At 43.7% G+C, this 23,318-nt stretch overlaps 1 protein-coding gene across 1 annotated transcript; it reads left to right on the forward strand.

Annotated features, from left to right (window-relative positions):
* Nucleotides 1–2,768: 2,768 nt before the first annotated feature.
* Nucleotides 2,769–22,946, forward strand: washc3 (WASH complex subunit 3; the record flags this gene model as incomplete). The annotated part of the gene is made up of 5 exons (XM_052030735.1): nt 2,769–2,777; nt 5,883–5,990; nt 7,807–7,920; nt 12,621–12,685; nt 19,478–22,946. Coding segments are annotated over 5 exons (378 nt in total), but the record flags the coding sequence as incomplete, so codon positions are not given.
* Nucleotides 22,947–23,318: the final 372 nt, after the last annotated feature.

Here is a 23,318-nt window from a genome sequence, read left to right on the forward strand (position 1 = left end):
ACCGGCCCTATGCCCCCCCCCCCCCCCCCCCCCCCCCCCCCCTCCCGCCCCCGGCCCGATGTCCCTTCCCCCCCGCCCCCCCCTCCCGCCCCCGGCCCGATGTCCCTCCCCCCCCCGCCTCCCCCCCCCGCCGCCGGCCCGCCCCCCCGCCCTCCCCCCCCCCCCCCCCCCGCCCCGGCCCGATGTCCCTCCCCTCCCTCCCCCGGCCCGACATCCCTCTCCTCCCGCCCCCCCTTCCCGCCGCCGGCCCGACATCCCTCTCCTCCCACCCCCCACCCCCCCCCACCCCCCCCCCCCCCCCCCCCCCCCACCCTGGCCCGATATCCCGCCCCCGGCCCGATATCCCTCCCCTCCCGCCCTTCCCGCCCCCGGCCTGATATCTCTCCCCTCTCTTCCCCCCACCCCACACCCCCGTATCCCCCCCCTGCCCTGTTATCCTCCTACGACCCCCACCCTGGCCCGATACTTCCTCCCCCTGGCTCTATATCCCTCCCTGCCCTCCCTCCCTCCCCTCGACAGGACAGCGCCTTCCCTTCCTCCCGTCTCTGGGAAACCCCCTTTGCCCCTCAGCCGCTCCCTGTCCCTCACTCACATCCCTTGTTCCTTCTGAAATAAACGCAAGTGTGTGTGTTTTTCTATCGTCAGGATTATGTTTGATTCATCAATAAATTCCTCACTGCAGGTCCCAGCCATTCAGCAGAAGAGGACGGTGGCGTTTCTGAACCAGTTTATTGCACACACTGTTCAGTTCTTGAATCGTTTCTCAACAGTTTGCGAAGAGGTACTTGACCAACTCTTGCTTTGCATCGGAGAGATTGCATCCTTGAAGATTACTTCCACCAGTATGATCTTGTGTTTAATTTTGCATTTTCTGCAGTGCATAATTTACTCATTTGATATTTCGTTGTTTTTTGAAGTTCCTAATTTGACATGTGGTAAATAATGATTTTAAGCTGTACCTTCTTATCCCATTTCTCCAGGCCGCACCACTGTCCGGCAACCCAGGTTCAGCCCTGATCTTCTGTGCTCTCTGTGTGGAGTTGCATGTTCTCCATGTGACTGCAGGTTAATGGGCCACTCTAAATTTCCCCTAGTGTTTAGGTGAATGGTGGTATCTGGGGGGAGTTGCCAAGAATAAGGCGAGGATAATGAAAATTGTAATTGGTTTATTATTGTCACATGTACTGAGGTACGGTGAAGGTCTTGTCATGCATACCATTCATACAGATCAATTCATTACACAGTGCATTTAGTACAAGGTAAAACAATAACAGAATGCAGAATAAAGTGTCACAGCTACAGAGGAAGTGCAGTGCAGGCAGGCAATGAGGTGCAAAGTCATAACAAGGTAGATTCTGAGGTCAAGAGTCCATCTTATTGTACTAGGAGATCATTCAGTTGTCTTATAACATGAGGATAGAAGCTGTGCTCGAGATTGGTGGTACGTGCTTTCAGGCTTTTGTATCTTCTGCCTGATGGAAGGGGCGAGAAGAGACAATGTCCGGGGAGGGTGGGGTCTTTGATTATTCTGGCTGCTTTACCGAGGCAGTGAGAATGGTCAGTGCTCTCAAATAACGATGAGTCAGAGTACAGGAAGGAGATACAGAGCTTAGTGACATGGTGTCATGACAACAACCTTTCCCTCAATGTCAGCAAAACAAAAGAGCTGGTCATTGACTTCAGGAAAGGGGGCGATGTACATGCACCTGTCTACATCAATGGTGCTGAGGTCAAGAGGGTTGAGACTTTCAAGTTCCTAGGAGTGAACATCACCAATAGCCTGTCCTGGTCCAATCATGTAGACGCCACGGCCAAGAAAGCTCACCAGTGCCTCTACTTCCTCAGGAGTCTAAGAAAATCGGTATGTCCCCTTTGACACTCACCAACTTTTATGGATGCACCATAGAAAGCATCCTATCTGGATGCATCATGGCTTGGTATGGCAACTGCTCTGCCCAGGACTGCAAGAAACTGCAGACAGTTGTGGACGCAGCGCGTCACGGAAACCAGCCTCCCCTCCATGGACTCTGTCTACACCTCTCGCTGCCTCGGTGAAGCAGCCAACATAATCAAAGACCCCACCCACCTGGGACATTCTCTCTCCTCCCCTCTCCCATCAGGCAGAAGATACAGGAGCCTGAGGGCACGTACCACCAGGCTCAAGGACAGCTTCTACCCCACGGTGATAAGACTATTGAACAACATTATACGATGAGATGGACTCTTGACCTCACAATCTACCTGGTTGTGACCTTGCACCTTATTGTCTACCTGAACTGCACTTTCTCTGTAGCTGTGACACTTTACTCTGTACTGTTATTGTTTTTACCTGTACTACCTCAATGCACTCTGTACTAACTCAATGTAACTGCACTGTGTGATGAATTGACCTGTACGGTCGGTATGCAAGACAAGTTTTTCGCTGTACCTCAGTACAAGTGACAATAATAAACCAATACCAATTTGCTGTGCCAAAAGGCCAATTTCTGTGGCTCTCTGGGACTCTGAACAGATCAGCTGGCCATTCCTCACATTCCCTTCTTGATTGTAACTGTAAAATAGTTCATTATTTTAAGAGAAGGTCATTGTTATTACTACATGTGATGAGATGTTAATAAATGTCAGTCTTTGGACACATTAAGGAAATCTCCTGTGTCCTGTGAAAGTTTTCCAAGCTTCTTGATTCAAAGGTTTCTTTCCTCTCCGTTTCAGAAACTGGCCACACTTTCCCTGAGGATCCAGCAGATTGAAACAACACTTAATATTTGGAGGCAAAGGTGAGTTGAAGCTGACTTTGGCTAGGATGAATCTCGGATTTCAAGGGTATAAACAAAATCTGAGGTCATTTGGATTTTCTAATACACTGTCAGTGCCAAGGACGTTCCTGAATTGCACCTCATCTCCCTCACTCTGCACTCATCACTTTCTTGATGCCTCGGTAAAGCAGCCGACATAATCAAAGACCCCTCCCATCCTGACATTCTCTCTTCTCCCCTCTTCCATCAGGCAGAAGATACAAAAGCCTGAAAGCACGTACCACCAGGCTCAAGGACAGTTTCTGTCCCGCTGTTATAAGACTATTGAACGGTCCTCGTTATGACCTTGCACCTTATTGTCTACCTGCACTGCACTTTCTCTGTAACTGTAACACCTTACTCTGCATTCTGTCATTGTTTTCCCTTGTACTACCTCAATGTACTGATGTGATGAAATGATCTGTATGGACGGCAGGCAAAACAAAGTTTTTCACTGTACCTCGGTACATGTGACAATAATAAACCAATTTACCAATTTTGACTCAAAAACATCTCGTGGCTCAAGTTGAATAAACAATAGTTGAGTGCACACAGTCTGGAATGGTATAGGATTTCAAAGATGTACAGCCCTCTGAATGTAGAATTTCCTCATCTCAGTTTGAATGGCCAACCATTTGTCCTGAAGCTATTAGAGTAATAGTTCTCAGGGGAAAACAGCATTTCAGCTTCTATCCAGTCAATCCCCCCCCTTGATTAAATGAGGATACCAACACAGGCATATGCTGGAGAAAATGTGTACTTAAGGTGAGGACAAGGAACCTTGGAAAGTTTGGCTAGAGAGAAAGTAATGAAGCTAGTGGGTGTGGGGTTGCATCGGAGGTACTAAATCAATGGACTCCTGTTGATAGTGAAAACCAGGAGCTCTCTGCATTCTCTGTGTAAAAAAAAGCTTACCTCTGATATCCCCCCCTGCAGTTTCCTCCAATCACCTTAAAATTATGCCCCTTCGCGTGAGCCAATGTCGCCCTGGGAAAAAGTCTCTGACTATCCACCATACGCCTTCTTAATAACCCTAAGAACTTGCGCGGCAACTTTAAGGGATCTATGTACTTGGACCCCAAGATCCCTCTGTTCCTCCACATTGCTCAGAATCCTGCCATTAACACTGTATTCTGCCTTCAAGTTGAAACTTCCAACGTTTAATTAACTGTAAAGTGAATCAGAATCAGGTTTATTATCACTGACACATGATGTGAAATTAGTTGTTTTGTAGCAGCAGTACAGTGCAAGACATAAAACTTACTATAAGTTACCAATAAATAAATAAAATAGTGCAAAAGGGGAATAACAAGGTAGTGCTTATGGATGCTTTTGGAACATGAAAGGCATTTTAGAGATCTTTCCCTTTTCTTGATGTGGTTTGGCCATCTCTGGTGATAGAGTGTTTTAACCTATCATCAAGTTTATGCCTCTCGAACATGAGAAAAGGAGGCCATACAAGAGGAATGACTAGAATGAGATTGAATGCTTTGCCAGGGGCAAGCACACCAAATAAACTGGGTGAGGGAACAATATTATGGGCAATAATAGACCAAAGGCTGGGCAATCAAGAATTTGAAAGTACACGATCCAACTGGACAGTCCAGTAGACTGTTGGATGTGTTGCCTTTCAGATGAGATGTTTGATGAAGATCCTGACAGCCCCTCTCAGGTGGTCTTTTCAAAATAAAACTTTAGCATTGGTTTAAATCTCCCTAAAAATTTTAATTGCTGGAGATTTTTAAATGTATATGTTTTTTAGTTTTATTTCTCTCCTGATCACGTGCTCTCCTGGGTTATGAATTTTCACCTGCGTCAGCTGTGACTCAGTGGGTAGCATTCTTGTGTGAGTCAGAGGTGGTGGTCCAAGTCCCATTCCAGGCATAACAGCAGAAAATATTGGGGATATACGGCAGGTTAGGCAGTGTCTGTGGAGAGAGAAACACAGTTAACATTTCTTGTTGATGATCTTTCCTTTGAACCTCTCCAGAGACTTCAACAAAGAATCTATGCTGTACTGTTAGAGGCTCCCTCATTCCCCTCGGATGTAAACGATTCCTTAAAATGATACTGAGAAAGAACAGGTTTTGCCCATCATGCATTATACTGGGAGGAGGCAGCACTGCCAATTTTTATTTTTATTGATTCCATTAATGTGCAGGACCTTTTAAGTGGTTGGATTGCTTAGATATAAAAGCCTTGTTAATAACCTTGCATCCCCTAAATGTTGAGAAAGTGGTCATCCTTTCTCAAGCTTTATGTCTTGCCAAAATAGATTTGTAGTGTTTCTTGTGTGACCACAAAGAAATGAAATTAGGATAAGGCCTGATGGCCCCTCAAGCCTCCTCTGGCATTCAATAAAGTCTTTGCTACAGAGAGAGAGCATGAATGATGTTTTGCTTTTGTTGAATGTTCTGCACAAGATTTCAAGATACAGATGAAAATTTTTCAATACAATTAACAATGAGTAGAACAAGGATGTTATTCATTAGAATTCTTGTCAGCTATTTAATTGATGCTTCTGACTTTCAGTGGTTGATGCTGAGACATCAGGATGCTCACGCTCCAGTGATCCTGGTTCAATCCTATCCTTCAGTATTGTCTATGTAGAGTCTGCATGTTCTCCCTGTGCCTACGTGATTCCCTCCCCATCCCAGGTTGGTAGGTTAATTGGCCACTGTAAATTGCCCCTTGTGTGCAGCTGAGTGGTAGAATCTAGGGGGAGTTGATGGGATTGGTGTAGTGGGCGCATGTTGATCGGTGCGGACTCAGTGAGTCAGAGTGCCTGTTTCTGTCTTCTGTGGCACCAAGACTTTGAGACCTGTAGATACTACTGCTGTTGGCATCTGCTAAGGGAAAATCAATGCTCATTTAAAAGAAATCATTCAGAATTGTGAAAGGCATTGCAGTATCAATATAAAACTTGCTGCATTGTTGGCACTATCATTCGAATGAGTTGCCTGAACCCCACCCCATCCCCTCTTTTATGGATATAAAAATGAAAAAAGCTTCATGATATGAAGCTTTATGGGCAGGGCTATTTCCCATGAGGAGCTTTACTCGAACTTTTGTGTTTATGGATTACAGCTTTCATCAATACCTGGCCTGGAAGACGTCACACTAGAGCCAACGAGCCAGAGTCAGACCGTTTCAAATGGCCCATCTTCTAACCAGCTCCAGCCATCCCCAACAGAGGTAAGGCGTTGATTATACATTGGATGAAATAAAGGAACATACAGTGCACAAGAAGCAGGAGCAAGAGTTGTCCATTCGGTGCTTTGAACCTGCATTGTAAGATCATGATCTGAACTTGGCTCAACTTTCAAGCCTGTTCCTCATAACCCTCAACTCCCCCACGATCAAAAGTATCTCGGACTTGACATCAAACTCTGATCTGGAATGTGTTACCGGAAAGAGTGGTGGAAGTGGATTCAAAACAGATTCTTGGAAAAGAATTCCAGGATATTCTTAAAAGAGAATTTTCTTTGGCTGGAAAGTGGTGAGGTTGAGTGAGATAATGCTATGTGCTTGTGAGGCTGCTGAAAGTAAGTTCTTATTGCACCTGTGCGCACACACATGTACTGCATATGACAATAAACTTGACTTTTGACTACAGCTTAAGTGCATTGGTTTGTAAAGGGGATTTTGCAGCTCGTTGAGTACCTGAATGTGCTAATTCTGTATTAGACAGAGAGACGTCAGGCCGATCAGAACATGTTGCCTTCTGGATTGTGCAAACTAATCAATTTATGGCTTGTGGACCATTGTAAATCTATAAACCCTAGTTATGTCCACCACAAAGTCCATTGAACCCTTTTCTCCCACCCAGTACATGGGTGACTGGAAACCTGGCAAACACTGCCACCACTCGATTTTGCTTGTGATTTTTAGTGGTGTTCAACGAGCTGTTTGTTACCACCTTCATTCAGCACAGAACTGTTTTACATTCTTATTCCATGCTCCTGTGTAAAGGAGTATAGCTGTTTCCCAGAGAGTTATTTTTAAATGATTATAGGGAATACAATATATCTGAAATTCACCCTGGTTTATGCTGATTAAAACTGAGAATTCAAGTCTACCTCTTGCTCACGGGAATCAGATTGAAGCATGTGACTGTAAAAGCATGTAAATATACTTTAATGCCTAGCTCCACGAGTGGGAAAAGGTACCTGTAGTCTCCTTAGGTCAGCAACCTGCTTGTAAACACAAATAGCATGAATATGTGATAAAGCAGCTGTCAGTATCTGACTCGCAGATACTTTCAGCCAGTGGACAATGGGTGCTAAGGCATCCCAGAAATGTATATCATTCCATTTATAATTTAAATCAAAGTCCTTATTTCAAGGATACCAAAATAGTTTAAACTCTGGAGTTTAAATCCTGTCTTATAAAGGATTGTTATGCTATTATCAAAGATCATGTGTGATCATTGCAGTATAATTAGGTTCTGGTTAAGTTATTAAATTGGAGGAGAAAGTCATGGAAATATGATTTCATATGGATAAATCAGGAATTACTTTAGATATTAAAAATAGAAGCAAGGCAAAACATGACATTTCGATGTTTGCAAATTGAAGTCTTGCATTGTTATCTAAATTTTAACTTTGGAGCCATGTAAAATGCAAATGACTTTCATGTTGAGTATCCTTGAGTAAGTATTACTTTGGTCATGATCCTGCATTGAATAAAGCGGTGCAGGGCTCTGGCTTTCTAGCTCCAGAATTCTAAAGAACACGAGCCATTCATAAATCATCCACTACACTAGGGATTCAAGCAGTTAATTGTGAAGTAAAGGCTGGTGTGAGATGACCTAAGGCATGCTTCTTACAAAATTACTAAATCCTCCCCTGCTATAATTCCCCCTTGGATGTGGGACTGCATGTCATGCAATATTTTGACTCGATATTGTCTTTATGCATTAGGATCTTAATAGATCTTGACCTGAGCATCAAATGTTTAAGAATTTAATGCACTTGATGCATCTATAATTGCGCTTGTATTTATTTTTCAGGTCCAACAAAATGCTGAATCATCAGCTCAAGTCAAAGCAGATTCACCAACAGAAAATGCTATTACTGTAGCCAAAGACCCTCGATATGCAAGATACCTGAAGATGGTGCAAGTGGTGTGTTAACTGTTTTCCTCGGTCGTGAATCTCTGTCTTAGGATGTCAGCCATGGCTCAGTTATTAGCATCCCCTTCCTCCCCAGCTGAGGAATTTGTGTGTTCCTACAGCCCTTCTTGATCCTGGAGGTAGTAATCCAGGAAGTGTTCCTGGTGCAGCACTGAGGGAGCACTGACCTGCTTTCAGATGAGACATTAAATAGACGGTCCCATCAGCCCCCCAAGATCACAAGATCACAAGACAAGGGAGCAGAAGCAGCCATTCGGCCCATTGAGTCTGCTCCAAGGAAAGGGAAATAGAAATGAGAAATGGGGAATGGGGGAAGAAGAAGAAGAAAATAAAACTATTCTAATCCCAATTACCGGCCTTATCCCCATATCCCTTGATATCCTGACTATTAGATATCTATCTATCTCCTCCTTGAACGCCCCCACTGATCTGGCTTCCACTGCTGTACGTGGCAAGGAGTTCCACAAATTCACCACCCTCTGGCTAAAGAAATTTTTCCTCATCTCTGTTTTGAAACTGTACCCTCTAATTCTAAGATTGTGCCCTCTGGTCCTGGACTCACCCACCAAGGGAAACAGCCTAGCCACATCTACTCTGTCCTTTCCTATCAATATCTTAATTGTCGCTATGAGGTCCCCTCTCATTCTTCTGTACTCCAGTGAGTACAGTCCAAGAGCCGACAAACGCTCCTCATACGTAAGCCCTTTCATTCCTGGAATCATCCTCGTAAATCTCCTCTGAACCCTCTCCAATGTCAACACATCCTTCCTAAGATGTGGGGCCCAAAACTGCGCACAATATTCCAAATGAGGCCTCACTAGTGCCCCGTAGAGCCTCATCAACACTTCCTTACTTTTATACACTATACCTCTCGAAATGAATGCCAACATAGCATTCGCTTTCTTTACCACCGATCCGACCTGGTGGTTAACCTTTAAGGTATCCTGCACGAGTATCCCCAAGTCCCTTTGTACTTCCGTGCTTTGGATTTTCTCTCCTCCTAGATAATAATCTGCCCGCTTATTTCTGCTTCCAAAGTGTACAACTGCACATTTCCCTACATTGAATCTCATCTGCCATTTCCTTGCCCATTCTCCTAAACTGTCTAGGTCCCTCTGCAACCTTCCTGTCTCCTCAATACTCCCTACTCCTCCCCCTATCTTGGTGTCATCCGCAAACTTAGCCACGAAACCATTTATTCCATCATCCAAATCGTTAACGTACAAGGTAAAAAGGAGCGGCCCCAACACCGACCCCTGCGGCACACCACTAGTAACCGGTAACCAACCAGAACGAGATCCTTTTATTTCCACTCTTTGCTTCCTGTCAACCAGCCAATGCTCCACCCATTCTGTTATCCTACCCGTAATTCCATGACCTCTCATCTTATTAATCAGTCTCTTGTGAGGCACCTTATCAAAGGCCTTTGAAAGTCTAAATACACAACATCTACCGCCTCTCCCTTATCCACCTTACCTGTGATTTCTTCAAAAAACTCCAATAGGTTGGTCAGACAGGATCTTCCCTTCACAAAACCATGTTGGCTAGGACCTATCCTGCCCTGCGCCTCTAGGTATTCCGTAACCCCGTCTTTGAGGATAGATTCCAATAACTTTCCCACCACTGACGTCAGACTAATAGGTCTGTAATTTCCTTTATGCTGCCTCCCACCTGTCTTCTACAACGGAACTACATTTGCGACCCTCCAGTCCTCCGGAACCACGCCGGAACCTATCGATTTCTGCTATTTCTAAAGCCACCTCCTTCAGAACCCGGGGATGCACCTCATCCAGTCCGGGAGACTTATCAGTCTTTAGTCCATTTAGTTTTCCTAGCACCTTCTCCCTAGTAATCTTAACTGAACTCAATTCCATTTCGTGAGACTCCTGACTAACCGGCACATTGCTGATGTCCTCCACGGTGAAGACTGATGCAAAATATTCATTCAATTCCTCTGCCATCTCTCTATCATCCATTATAATAGCTCCTGCACCGTTATCAATTGGTCCTATATCAACCCGTGTCTCTCTTTTACACCTTATGTATTTAAAAAAACTCTTAGTATCCTTTCGAATGTTATCCGCCAACTTCCTTTCATAATTCATCTTTTCTTTCCTAATGACCTTCTTGGTTTCTCTCTGCAGGTTTTTAAAAGCTTCCCAGTCTTCTGTTTTCCCACTAATTTTTGCTTCTTTGTACGCCGCCCCTTTTGCTTTTATTTTAGCCTTCACCTCTCTCGTTATCCACATTTGTGCCTTTTTCCCATTAAAAACCTTTTTTCTTGGAATATATCTATCCTGCAATTTCCTTATTTCCTGTAGAAATTCCTTCCATTTCTCCTCTGCCGTCCCTCCAGCAAGCTTACTCTTCCAATCAATTAGGGCCAACTCCTCTCTCATACCATTGTAATTTCCTTTGTTCCACTGAAATATCGATACACCAGTTATCAGCTTCTCCTTCTCAAACTTGAAACTGAACTCAATCATATTGTGATCACTGGTTCCCAGTGGTTCCTTTACCTTTAGTTCCCTAATCACCTCCGGTTCATTACACAGCACCCGATCCCCTGGTGGGCTCTTCAACAAGTTGCTTTAGAAAAACGTCCCTCAGACATTCCACAAACTCCCTCTCCTGAGTACTACCGCCATTCTGGATTTCCCAGTCCACCTTCATGTTAAAATCCCCCATAATGATCTTCACATTGTCACTCTGGCATGCTTTTTCTATCTCAAACTGCAACTTATCGTCCACTTGCTGACTGCTATTAGGGGGCCTATATATGACTGCTGCTATTGTCCTTTTACCCTTGCTATTCCTTAGCTCCACCCACAAGGATTCCACCTCCTCTGACCCAATGTCCTTCCTTTCTATTGATTTTATATCACTACTAACCATCATGGCCACACCTCCCCCCTGCCTACCCGCCTATCCTTCCTATACACTGTGTACCCCTGGACATTCAGTTCCCAATCACATCCATCATAAAGCCATGACTCGGTGATTGCCACAATGTCGTATTTATTAACCTGTAGTTGTGCCACTAGGTCATCTACTTTATTCCTAATGCTACGTGCATTTAAATATAGTATGTTTAGTCCGGTATCTGCTATTGATTTTGTTGTACTTCTATTGTTCAGCAGATTATCCTGGCTTTCCACCTGTCTATCCTTCTTACCATCTTCACCACATACTACCTTAGACATGTTCCTATATACCTCATCCCCTATCCTAACGTTCTGTATCCTAACATCCTGACTTGTTGTACTTCTATTATTCAGCAAATTATCCTGACTTCTCACCTGCCTGTCCTTCTTGCCATCCTCATTGGACTTGTTTCTATAAACTCCCTCCTTTACCTTAGCATCTTGTAACCTTACATCCTGGTTTCCATCCCCCTGCCAGATCAGTTTAAACCCTCCCCTACAACTAAATCAAACATTCCCGCCAAGATGATTGTGAAAGATTCCATGGCACATTTCAAAGAACAGCAGAGTTCTGTTGATGTCCTGAGCAACATTTATCCCTCGCCCAATGTCACTAATAGTAAAAAAAAGTATTCCGATCACCATCCCATCTGATTGCCCTTTGAGGGCGCTTGAAGTGCACAAGTTGTTACGATGTGTACTCCACAGAACTCGGAGGCAACAAAATGCTGGGGTGTATTGAGGTTGTGAAAGCTTTCAAAGAAATGCAATTTCCTCCTTAAATCCTGCCCCTCTAACCCCAGCCCACTCTATGCTCTTTGCCTCTAACCTGTCTTCCCCATATCCACTGCCTTCTAATGCCAGACCACTCCAAACCCTTTTCCCCTTTAATACAGCCCACCCGTACCCTCTGCCTCTCTCACCCCAACCCACTACCTGCCCTCTGCCCCTCCAGCAGTGACTGCTTGTTCAGCTCTTCAACTCCTTTTCTCATTGATTCTGACCCACCCTAAACCCCTTTCTCTCTGTACCTGCTAATGTTTCTTGTCCCTACATCCCCAGTATAAATCACTTTGAGATTTTTTTTATTGCAACTGACGAGCTGCAATAAATTATTATGGCTTTTAAAATTATTTTAATGCATGTATTACCCATTTAAATTGCCCTTGAAGTTGTGCTGGTGAATCCCTCTTTGATGTATAGTTTGGTGAAGGTACTCCCGCAGTGCTGCTGGGGAGGACTTCCATGATTTAGATCTAGCAACAATGGATAGAACGATGCAGCACCGGAATAGCCCCTTCAGCTGGCCATGATGCCAAATTAAACTAAACTGATTTACCTGCACATGATCCATAATCCCTCCATTCCCTGCCTGTTCATGTGCCTGTTGAAATGCCTCGAACACCACTATCACGTCTGCTTCCTCCACCACCACCCCTGGCAGCAAGTTTCAGGCACCTACCACTCTGTGTTTATAAAAGAAAACCACCCTGGACGTCAAGGAACAGTGACGTATTTCCAATTGTGAGTGATGTGGGACTTTGAGGGGAACCTAGAGGCAGAGCTGTTTCCACACACCTGCTGCCCTTGTAGTGGTAGAGTTTGAGGGTTTGGGAGGTGCTCTCAAAAAACGCTGTAATGAATTGATGCGCATTTTGTTTTTTGGACACCCAGTTGAGAGAGTTAATATTTCAAAATTTGAGTGTTTGCGTTCTCGAGGGCTCTGAGAAATTCAACACTAACAGGACTTCATATTCTCTTTTGCAGGGGGTTCCTGTTATGGCTATAAGGAACAAGATGATTTCTGAAGGACTCAACCCAGATCTATTGGAGTGAGTTTCTACTAACCACTTCTGTATTTTTTTTCCTTTAGTTGTTCAGATGCTATTTGTTCGTTACTAGTATGTAGCTCATAGGTTTCATCTGTCTCATCCCTATAAAGAGCCCTAAGTTTAGTTTAAATTGAGAGTCCTCTAGCTTTTATGCTCAGATGGTCTTTCTTGGATCAGGGCATAAGACGATGGAATGAAGTGTTGCTGATGTTCCAGGCACAGGTGGCAGCTGACAGACTGTAGGGCTCACACAGTGATGCCAAGCAGTATTAGATCCGATGTTGCATTCAGGCTTTTACTGCACTGGAGAGTTGAGTCTGTTTCAGCATTAGTTGCCTGGGTCACTGCCTTCAAGCAAGCGTCGACTTTAATTTTCCATCATTACTGATTGTCTGTCTCTTCTTGTTGCTAATGCAACCAGGCCTTCCTCTGTCCAGTCATTTGCCCAAATTCCCCCACCCTGAACTCCACATTCCCCGGGGTGTGAGTGATCACAGACCACATTTCATTGCATTTACTTTCTTGAGCCTTGGTGCACTGTAAAATCTGAGGCCACCCCTTCAGCTGTTTGTTCTTGTCGAGTATAAATACATTTCAAAATGTAAGTCAATTTTCAGGTTCCCATTCTCCAATGAGTTTCTTATGCAAGTCTCTCAGACTAATGGAATTCAGAACTAAACCATAGATCAAGAAATAGCACAAATCTGGAGTTCCCTCCGCCCAAAGCTTTCAGGGTTGACAACATTTCGGGTGATAACCCTTGATCGGAACTAGGAAAAGATAAAGAAGAGAAACTGCTTCCAGTGGCAGTAGGGATTGGGTAATATATCCAGGGAAGATTGGATAATGTGCAGAAAAAAGTTATTTTCCAGTTAGCAGTGTGCTGCAAGGAGCTCTAATTGGGCTTCTATGGTTTACTGCAAACTAATGACCTGGACAAAAGAATCCTATTATAATGTATTTTGAGTCTGCTGAGAATACACAGATAGATGGATAGATAAGTCCTAAGGAGAATGCGAGAAGTTTGCAAAGACGTATAGCCAGGTTAAGTAAGAGGGCTAATGGAATTTAATGGGACAATTATCCAGGCAGCCCCCATGTTACGACAGGGCTCTGTTCCTGAGAACAGTTCGTAAATTGGAATTAAATGGGTTTGGGAGAGGATCACAGAAACAGCCGTGAGGTGAGGGCGAGCAGGCGCGGGAAGAGCGGCTGCCAGCCGGCCTCACTGAGTCAGAGAGTGAGTCTTCCCAGCGCTCCCAGCTCTGTTCTGCTCGACCCAGCCCCTTTTTGTTGGAGCTTGGGGATGGGATGGGATGGGGTGGGGAGAGAAGGCACACGGAAGTGCCCTGTTCCCATCCGGCAAAAGATGCCTGCAGCAGCCCGCAAATCCATCCCCATCCATCCCACCTGTCTCCCAAACACTTGTCCATATGTATGGGCTGTCCATGTCAGGCATTTGCTAACCTGGGGGAATCTGTAAGGTTCTTCTTATTAGTTAGGGAGAACAGAAAAGTAGTAATTTTGTTTTACGTGCAAACCATCTGTTCAATCTTGCTGATCGGGGATATTTTGGTGTCATATTTTGGAATCATAAAGTTAAGATAGATGTACTTCCTTGGCAGCAGTATAATGAAAAAGTTAATATCTCTAAGAATGTGTACATTAAGAAAAAATAAGAGCAGGAGTAGGACACTCGACCCCTCAAGCCTGCTCTGCCATTCACTGTGATATGGCCTGATCTGCCCCACCTCTCATCTCCTCTTCTGTGCTACTTCCCCATAGCAGTCAATTGCCCGATCTTTCAAAAAAGTTATTTACTTTCTCTTTAGATACCTTAGTTGATGTAGTCTACACATCCCTCTGGAATAAAGATTTCCAGAGATTCACCAGTCTCTGAGAGAAGTTGTCCCTATGCACCTCAGTTTTAAATGACTGAAACACTAATCTTGTAACTCTGTGCCCTCATTTGAATCTCTCCCACCGGTGGAAACATCTCCACATCTACCCTGTCACATCCCCTCAGGGTCTTGTATTTTTCAATAAAATCACCCCTTAATTCTTCTAAACTCCAAAGAATTTAGATCTAATTTCTTTAGCTGCGTATGATGGAAGGCCAGTCTGCAACATGGGATCCAAGGAGAGCTATTTAAGTGTATACATACAGCAACACACACAGATAGCTGGAGGAACTCAGCAGGTCAGGCAGCATCCATGAAGGGAAATAAACAGTCGACGTTTCAGGCCTGATGAAGGGTGTCGACCCGAAACGTCGACTGTTTATTTCCCTCCATGGATGCTGCCTGACCTGCTGAGTTCCTCCAGCACTGTGTGTGTGTGTGTGTGTGTGTGTGTGTGTGTGTGTGTGTCTTGCTCCAGATTCTGGCATCTGCAGAATCTCGTGTGTCTCTGTAAGTGTACACATATTTGGTTTGATGGTAAAGGGGTGATGGTGGAAGGTTGTTTTTCGGACTGGGAGCCTGTGACTAGTGGTGTGCCACACAGGAATTGGTGCGGTGCCCTTCATTGTTCACCACTTATATAAACGATTTGGATGAGAATGTACGAGGCATGGTTTGTAAGTTTGCAGGTAACACTAAAATAGGTGGTATCGTAGACAGTGGAGAAGATTATCAGAAATTACAGGGGGATCTTGATCAGCTGGGTAAGTGGGCCGAGGAATGGCAGGTGGTGTTCATCTCAGATGAGTGTGAGGTGTTACATTTTGGGAAGTCAGGTCAGGACTTTCACAATGAATGATAGGGCCCAGTGGAGCGTTGTAGAACAGAGGGACCCAGGAGTACAAGTACTTAGTTCCCTGAAAGTGGTGTCATGGGTAGACAGGGTGGTGGTGAAGACGTTTGGCACATTGGCCTTCATCAGTCAGGGCACTGACTACAGGAGTTGGGATGTTATGTTGCAGTTGTACGAGACATTGGTGAGGCTGCACCTAGAGTATTGTGTACAGTTTTGGTCACCCTGTACAGGAAAGATGTCATTAGGCTGGAAAGAGTGCAAAGATGATTTACGAGAATGTTGCCAGGACTCAAGGACCTGAGTTACAGGGAGAGGTTGGGCAGGCTAGGACTTTATTCCTTGGAGCGTAAGAGACTGAGGGGAGACGTTAAGAGTTGTACAAAATCATGAGGAGCATAGGGTGAATGCACACAGTCTTCCCAAGTAAAAGGGATTAAAAACTAGAGGGAATTGGTTTAAGGTGAGAGGGGAGAGATTTAAAGGGGACCTGAGGGGCAATTTTTTCACACAAAGGGTGGTGCGTATATGGAACGAGCTGCCAGAGCAAGTGGGTGAGGCAGGTACAATAACAATGTTTAAAAGACATTTGGACAGGTACATGGATAGGAAAGGTGTAGAGGGATATGGGCCAAATGGGACTAGCTGAGATGGGCGTCCTGGTTGGCATGGACGTTGGGCTGAAGGATCTGTTTCCGTGGTGTATTACTCTATGATGGGGTTGTCAGCCCAGTGCATCTCTTTTGGGCTGCCTCCAAAGCCAACATTTATTAAATTAGGCTGCCCTTTGAGGAAAAGTTGCAACAATGGGCCTATATTCAGAATCAAGCATTTAGGACTGAGGTAAGGAGGAGTTTCATCTGTCTCTGGGGTTATGGATGCTTTTTGGCCAGAATTGATTCCCTTGGATTCCAAAAATGTATCAAGTGAGAACGGTGTCAACTGTGAAAGTAGAAGTGAGGTCGAAAATCAGCTATGTCCAATTGAAGGGTACTTCAGGCTCGAGCTGTGTGGCCCACTCCTGTGATAAGGTTCAGTAACCAGTGATAACAAGTTTAAGGTAGTTGTCAAAAACTGGAAGGGAGATGATGGCAAAAAAAAGTCAGTCATGTTTATTGTCATCTGCACAAGAACATGTACACACAGGTGCAGTGAAAAACTTGCTTGCAGCAGCATCACAGACACATAGCATCAGATAAGCAACATGCGCAAAAAACATAAATTGTACACAGTTTTTACAAGAAAGAACACGCTTAGAGCAAAAAAAAAGTCCATTTTAGTGCAAAGTGGTCATAACGTTGCTAAACTGTATAGTGATTAGGGTATTGTCGGTTGATTCAAGAACCGAATGGTTGAAGGGAAGTAGCTGTTCTTGAACCTGGTGGACTTCAGGCTTCTGTACCTCCTGCCCAATGGGAGCTGTGAGAGGATGGCATGGTCCAGATGGTGGGGGAATCTTTAATGATAGATGTTGCCTTCTTGAGATAGTGCCTTTGTAGAAACCACCGACGGTGGGGAGGGATGTGCCCGTGATGTATTGGGCAGAGTCCATGACTCTCTGCAGCTTCTTGTGTTTCTGCGCATTGGAATTGCCGTCCCAGACCATGATGCAACCAGTCAGGAAACTTTCAACAGTGCATCTATAGAAGTTTGTCAGAAACAGGATTACTAAGAACTTTCAAAAGTAATTTAGATAAAAACTTGAAGGAAAGAGAAATTCAGAGCAATGGGAACATTGGGTTAGCTAGAACAGGCAGCGTTGAGCTGATGTGCTGCACCGTTCCAGGTTGCTGTGGTGCTGAATGGATGGATGTTACCCCCTAGAGGCCTCCAGAGGTTACTACTCTGGGTCCTTTGAGTTCTGTAATTTTCTTCTCATGGCATCTTTCTCTTCATTGTGGGCTGGCTTTCTCAATGATTTAGCATACACTGAGACCACACCTGGTATTGTGAACAGTTTTGATTTCCCTGTTATAGGAAAGATGTCATTAAACTGGAAAGTGTGCAGAGAAGATTTACAAGGCTAATGCCATGACTCGAGGGCCTGAGTTATGGGGAGAGGTTGGGCAGGCTAGGACTTTATTCCTTGGAATGTAGGAAACTGACCTTAGAGGTGTATAAAATCATGAGGGGCATAGGGTGGATGCACTGTCATTTTCCCAGGGAAGAGAACCAAAAACTAGAGGGTACGAGTTTAAGGTGAGAGGTGAAGGATTTAAAAGGGACCTGAGGGACAACTTCTTCACCCAGAGGGTGGCCTGTATATGGCACTAACTGCCAGAGGAAGTGGTTGAGGCAGGTACAGTAACAACATTCAAAAGACATTTGGATAAGTATCTTGATAGGAAAGGTTTTAGTGGGATATGGGCCAAACGCGGGCAAATGGGGCTAGTTTGGTGGGCACCATGGTTGGCATGGACAAGTTGGGCTGAAAGACTCTATTGACTCTATAAGGATTCTCGTGGTCATTCTTGCACGTGAGCGAGCTGAGACACTGAACAGTGGATGCTCGAGCAAAAAACAATCTGCTGGAGAAACTCAGCAGGCCAAGCAGCATCTGCAGGGGTGCAAAGGAATTGTAAACGTTTGGAGTCGAGATCCTAATGTTGTTCAACCCGCTGAGTTCCTCCAGCACATTGTTTGTTGCTGCAGATTCCAGCATCTGCAGTCTCTTGTGTCTCCGTCAGTAAATGCTCACTGAGGAGACCAAATTGCCAAGCCTGACTTTGCTCTTGCCCAGTGCACAGGAATAGGCGGAGGCCATTCGGCCCCCTGTGCAAGTTCCATCATTCAATGAGGTCATGTGATTATATACACAATCCCCTCTCAACAATATCATTGGCCTAGCAATTGCTTGCCATTGCGGAAGAGTTCCAGGCCTACCACCCTTCACGTGGAAATAATGCAGCACGTATAGACTTGAAGTAGGATGCAAAATACTTGCTGTGGCTTGGAATAGCTCTTGTTTCTTTCCTATTTCTTGAAACACTTTTTTAAAACAAAAATGGCACACTCTGGCAAACCTAGCTTAGACCTGGGACCTCTGTTGCTGAACATTGCCCTACTGCCCACGTATGTTTGCACACTGAGGCTACATCTTACAAGATTGTCATGCCTGAAATAATTCCCACAGAAAAGACTGAGTGTGATACCCACTGCTCCAATGATGGAAGTTAAACAGAATCCTATTTCACAAGCCTGTGGAATAATGTTATCTTACCTACGGGATGTGTGGCATCATTTCCCCATAGGACATTCCAGTGTAGGAAGTGTGCAAAAATCAGTATTTATTGTTGTTTAACGGAAGTGTTTTGTAATTGGTGCTCTTTGTTTATTTTTTTGTTCTCAACTTGTATTTTATATGCATGCAGATTTGGGAATAGCTCATAAAATTACCCCATATATGTCCACATGCACCAACAAAATATAGTTCATAATATCAATAGCCAATGTTTACTGGACCCTGAAAAACATGCTGATGCTGGAGGAACTCAGCAGGCCAGGCAGCATCCGTGGAGAAAAGCAGGTGGTCAACGTTTCGGGTCAGGACCCTTCTTCAGGACTGAAGATAGGAAAAGGGGAAGCCCAATATATAGGAGGGAAAAGCAGAGCAGTGATAGGTGGACAAAGGAGGGGAGGTGGGGTGGGCACAGGGTGGTGATAGGTAGATGCAGATGATAGACAGGTGCGGGGGAGGAGGGGAGAGCAGATCCACCGGGGGATGGGTCAAAGGTAAGGAGGGAGGCAAAAAAAGAGGCTGGGAAAGGGAAGAAGCACGGTGGGGGTGGGGAGGGTTTGTGGGGAAGGGGGGGTGGGGGTTACCTAAAGTGGGAGAATTCAATGTTCATGCTGTTAGGCTGCAAGGTTCCTGATGTCCTAGCACAGTTAAACTTAAATATTAAAGAAAGTTAAATTGCTGTAAACTGAGTTTCCATTTGAAATGGAATATCCTTCAAAACAAAATCTAACTTGGTGCTACTTGCGATGCACAAGGTTTGAGCCCTCTGATGATTCTGTGCACGTCTGCCCTTTCTACAGGACCCCAAATGCCTTGGTCCCGGATGGAGTTAAGGAGGATGAAGGGGACAGTTCTGGCAGTGAGTCATCATTCAGTGACTGAAGGCAGACTTGGGATGTTTTGGTTCTGAAAACGGAGCATGTGGAGCGCTGAGTTTGACACAGGTTATTTTCTTGACGGAGAAGGGTGGAAAAGGGTTGAGCTTGTGTTATTTGTGCCACTTACTTTGCTGTGTTTGAAAATTCGGCATGCTCTTATTGATTACAACTGTGTCACTGGCACAGATCTGTCTACTTTTTAAAGCTGTAAGAGTCATGACCAGTGTAAATCAAGTCACAGTCTGATTATTACACTCTGACTTGTATGTTAAGTTATAATCTTTCTACTGTAATTCTGAAGCTCTGTTGGTCTGCTCACCTGCACAGGAGCAATGTTATTTCTATTTTCCCCAGCACTGTATTTGTTCATGAGTAAACGTATGCAAAACCTCATCTGTATTAACATCTTTAAAGGAATCTCATTGTTACCCTGAGAAAGACTCAGGCTAAACTTATTAATGTCAGCTTTATTATTAAAAGCAGCAAAAGGAGATTTAAAATACTCTTCTAGACTCTACTCCAGTGGAGCAGCCCAATTCTACTGGGCTGCCCATTAACTGTCAAGTTAGACCTTTCCTGTCTTTCTGGTATAGAGTTGGAATTCTTTTAAATTCACTTTATTTTCTTAGTGAATCTCCTTTTCACATCCAAGTTAGCTCTACTATGTTTCCTTGTTACCAACAATATTATCATTACCATTTGCTTTCCGACAATTTTCCCCATTACCATTTAGGAGATTCACCACCTTATCTAAAATACTAAAACTTGGCACCAGGTTCTTGTCAAACAAAATATTAACCATTAAGAAGCTGATAAATCAAGATTTATTCCAGATAAATGCAATCCTTCCCTCAATATTTTAATTGTTCTTAAGCTCTGAAGTGAAAAATGAAAACATCGCCCATGTTTTGATCAAATCTCGCATTTTCTAACAACTTGGGTGCCCGTTGAAGGATGTGTTTACTCCCCTGCTGCAAGTTGTTTCCGTGTGAGTATCCAGCAAAATGTGAGCCTGGCCTCCATCCTGCTCCATGACAAATGCTGGATAAGAACTAGTTCCTTCCACATGGATAGCAGGAGTTTGGACCAGACGGGTCAGATGTTCCACTTTCTACATCACTCCCCTAAGGATGCACTGCATTCCATGTTTTCAAAGTGACATTTTCATGCCCAGGCTAATGCCATACCTCAAAACTGATGCAATTCGGAATGTTGTCTCGTTAGCTTTTCTGATGGAGGAGATTCTGAGCTAGAATGCCTAACTAAATTGAGTTATTTTTTAACTTAAAGCTGTAACTCAATATTGCTTCACAGGTAAGCTTTTGCTTTAAAAAGAGATGCTCTTGAATTTTTAACTATTGCACAGCTACAATTTAAAATCTTTTAAGTCTTCTGTTCTTTAGATGTGACGGCCACCAGCATTTATCACCCAGCTACGTTACACTATCCAGGACTGTAGCTTTTCCTGGGGATCTTTTTGTCTGACTGACCTACAAAATTCTTCAAGAAAAGTTGTAACTTTCATATGGGAAATCAAGACCAATTTCATCCATGCAATACAAGCTGGCCTTAAATTCCATATGTAGATGTCACGGTGATTAGAAACTCTTAACTGTATATTTTACAAGGTAAATCCACCAATGTTGAGCACTCAGCTGCCAGTTGTTTCAAAAGGAGCAGTCCTTCTTAAAATTCAGCGGATCTTAGTGATGTTATAGCAAGCAGTTTCGTTGGGATATTTGAGACTTTCCAGAGTAAGTCAAAGTATTTCATCCCTGTACCCCTGAGCCAAGATACCCCGCAATCCCTCTCTAAATATTAGATGGGGACACATTCAGTGTATCACTGTTTACCCAGGTCCCAGTCTTTACTCAGGGGAATCGAACAATGAGCACCCAGAAGAAAATGGAGTGAGATAACTTTATTGTAATCCATTTTCCAACTAGTGACCCCTTCAAGCCAAGCTCACCAGTGGGAGTGTGGATTTACGCTCTTCTCTCTGTAATTCTGCTATAATCTCATGAAATATGTAAAAGTAAGAATGCTACTTCATTTCACCAGCTCAAAGTCCTGGTTTTTTGCAAACTATTGAAGTGCTTTTATAGTTTGTACTATTCCATTAGAGTCCCGTTATCTTTGTACTGCAGTACCAGTCTCTGCTACGTGATTCACAGATGAATGTACTGGATAAATGTTCCTCTGAGTATCACCTGGAAGGGTTTTGAAAAAAGTTGGTGATAATGATGCACCAAGCTGGTGAAAAGACTGTATTCAGAATTAACCCAAGATCAGGTAGAAATATTGAAACAAGTTCCGTGTGTTGCAGTTTACTTGCATCACATAGATCAACACCATATGATTTTAAAAGCAAAATAGCTTGATTAAAAAGTGACACAGGAGCATTCACTATACTTTGTTCTTTTTTTTTTGAAGCAAAGATCTTGTGGGAATGTTGGTGCACTAAATGATTAGGTCCCGTGGTAGAAATTACTCCAAGAAAATGCTTGTGATGCACTACTTCAAAGAGTACATTGGCAGTAAAGCATTGTAATTCAACCAGGGATTATGAAAGGCACTAGATAAATGGAATGCTTTCTTTCCTTTTTATCCAGCAATGCCATTCAGTCTTACTAGCCGCTGAGCTTTGGTAATCAACTCTAAGCCCCACTTCACTGCATCATTTTTATATATAAGTATTCTTTCTTCATTTGAATGTTGGATGCTAATTGGCTCAGAAGGATCCACTTCCCCATAATTGGAAGAAATCTTCATGACATTATAGTGAGCAGTTTTGCTGAGGTGTTTGGGAATTTCCAGCAAGTCAAAATATTTCACCTCTGTGCCTGTGAGCACAATATCCTGCACTCCCTCTCTAGATATTACATGGGAAATTCATTTTGAATGTACCTGCAGGTAAACTATATTTCTCTCTTTACTTTGTAAGATGCCTTACTTAATATGGCTTAACTAATAAACTTTTTTTCTTACTGCATGGAGCTGTAACTTCCAGATCTTGATAATTTCAGTTTTAGTGTGTTACTGAAAATAAAATCTTGACATGTTCTGTATCCCAGGGCTGAAGGTAAATGCCAGAAAGCTTTGGGCTGAAAAAGTTTGCCTTTTACGATGCCAAAATCCTTTAACCCAGCCCAACCCCCAACAGCTCTTGAGTCGTACTGCATCGTTATAATGTGATTTTTTTGAAAACCTGCTTTTCCCCTTTGCCAAATCTTTTATTAATGTTAATGATTTATAATTAGTTATAAAACAAATTTTCACTAACAAAAGAATATGATGTGCATTGATGGTTTGAAGAATGGTCTTCCCTTTGTAGGGAATACTGGGGAGCAGTTCGGGGGAAAGGGACGAGTTGAGGCATATGTTGTTTCTGATTTTGGCGTGATCTATTCTCAACATTGTATAATTTCAAATTTCTCACTAAAAGCATGACTTCTTACCCTATTTTTGTCAAAATACTAGTTTACCTCTGGGAAAGATAGTCCTCTCACCCTTGGTCGAAACCAGCTATCAGAGTCAGGTTTATCATCACTGACGTATGTCGTGAAATTTGTTGTTTTGCGGCAGCAGTACAGTGCAAGACATAAAGACTTAAAAATTGCTATAAACTACAAAAATAAATAAGTAGTGCAAAAGAGGAATAATGAGGTAGTGTTCATGGACCGTTCAGAAATCTGATGGCAGAGGGGAAGAAGCTGTTCCTGAAACATTGAGTGTGGGTCTTCAGGCTCCTGTACCTCCTCCC

Source organism: Pristis pectinata, chromosome 15 (assembly GCF_009764475.1).
Source record: "Pristis pectinata isolate sPriPec2 chromosome 15, sPriPec2.1.pri, whole genome shotgun sequence".
Lineage (NCBI taxonomy): Eukaryota > Metazoa > Chordata > Chondrichthyes > Rhinopristiformes > Pristidae > Pristis > Pristis pectinata.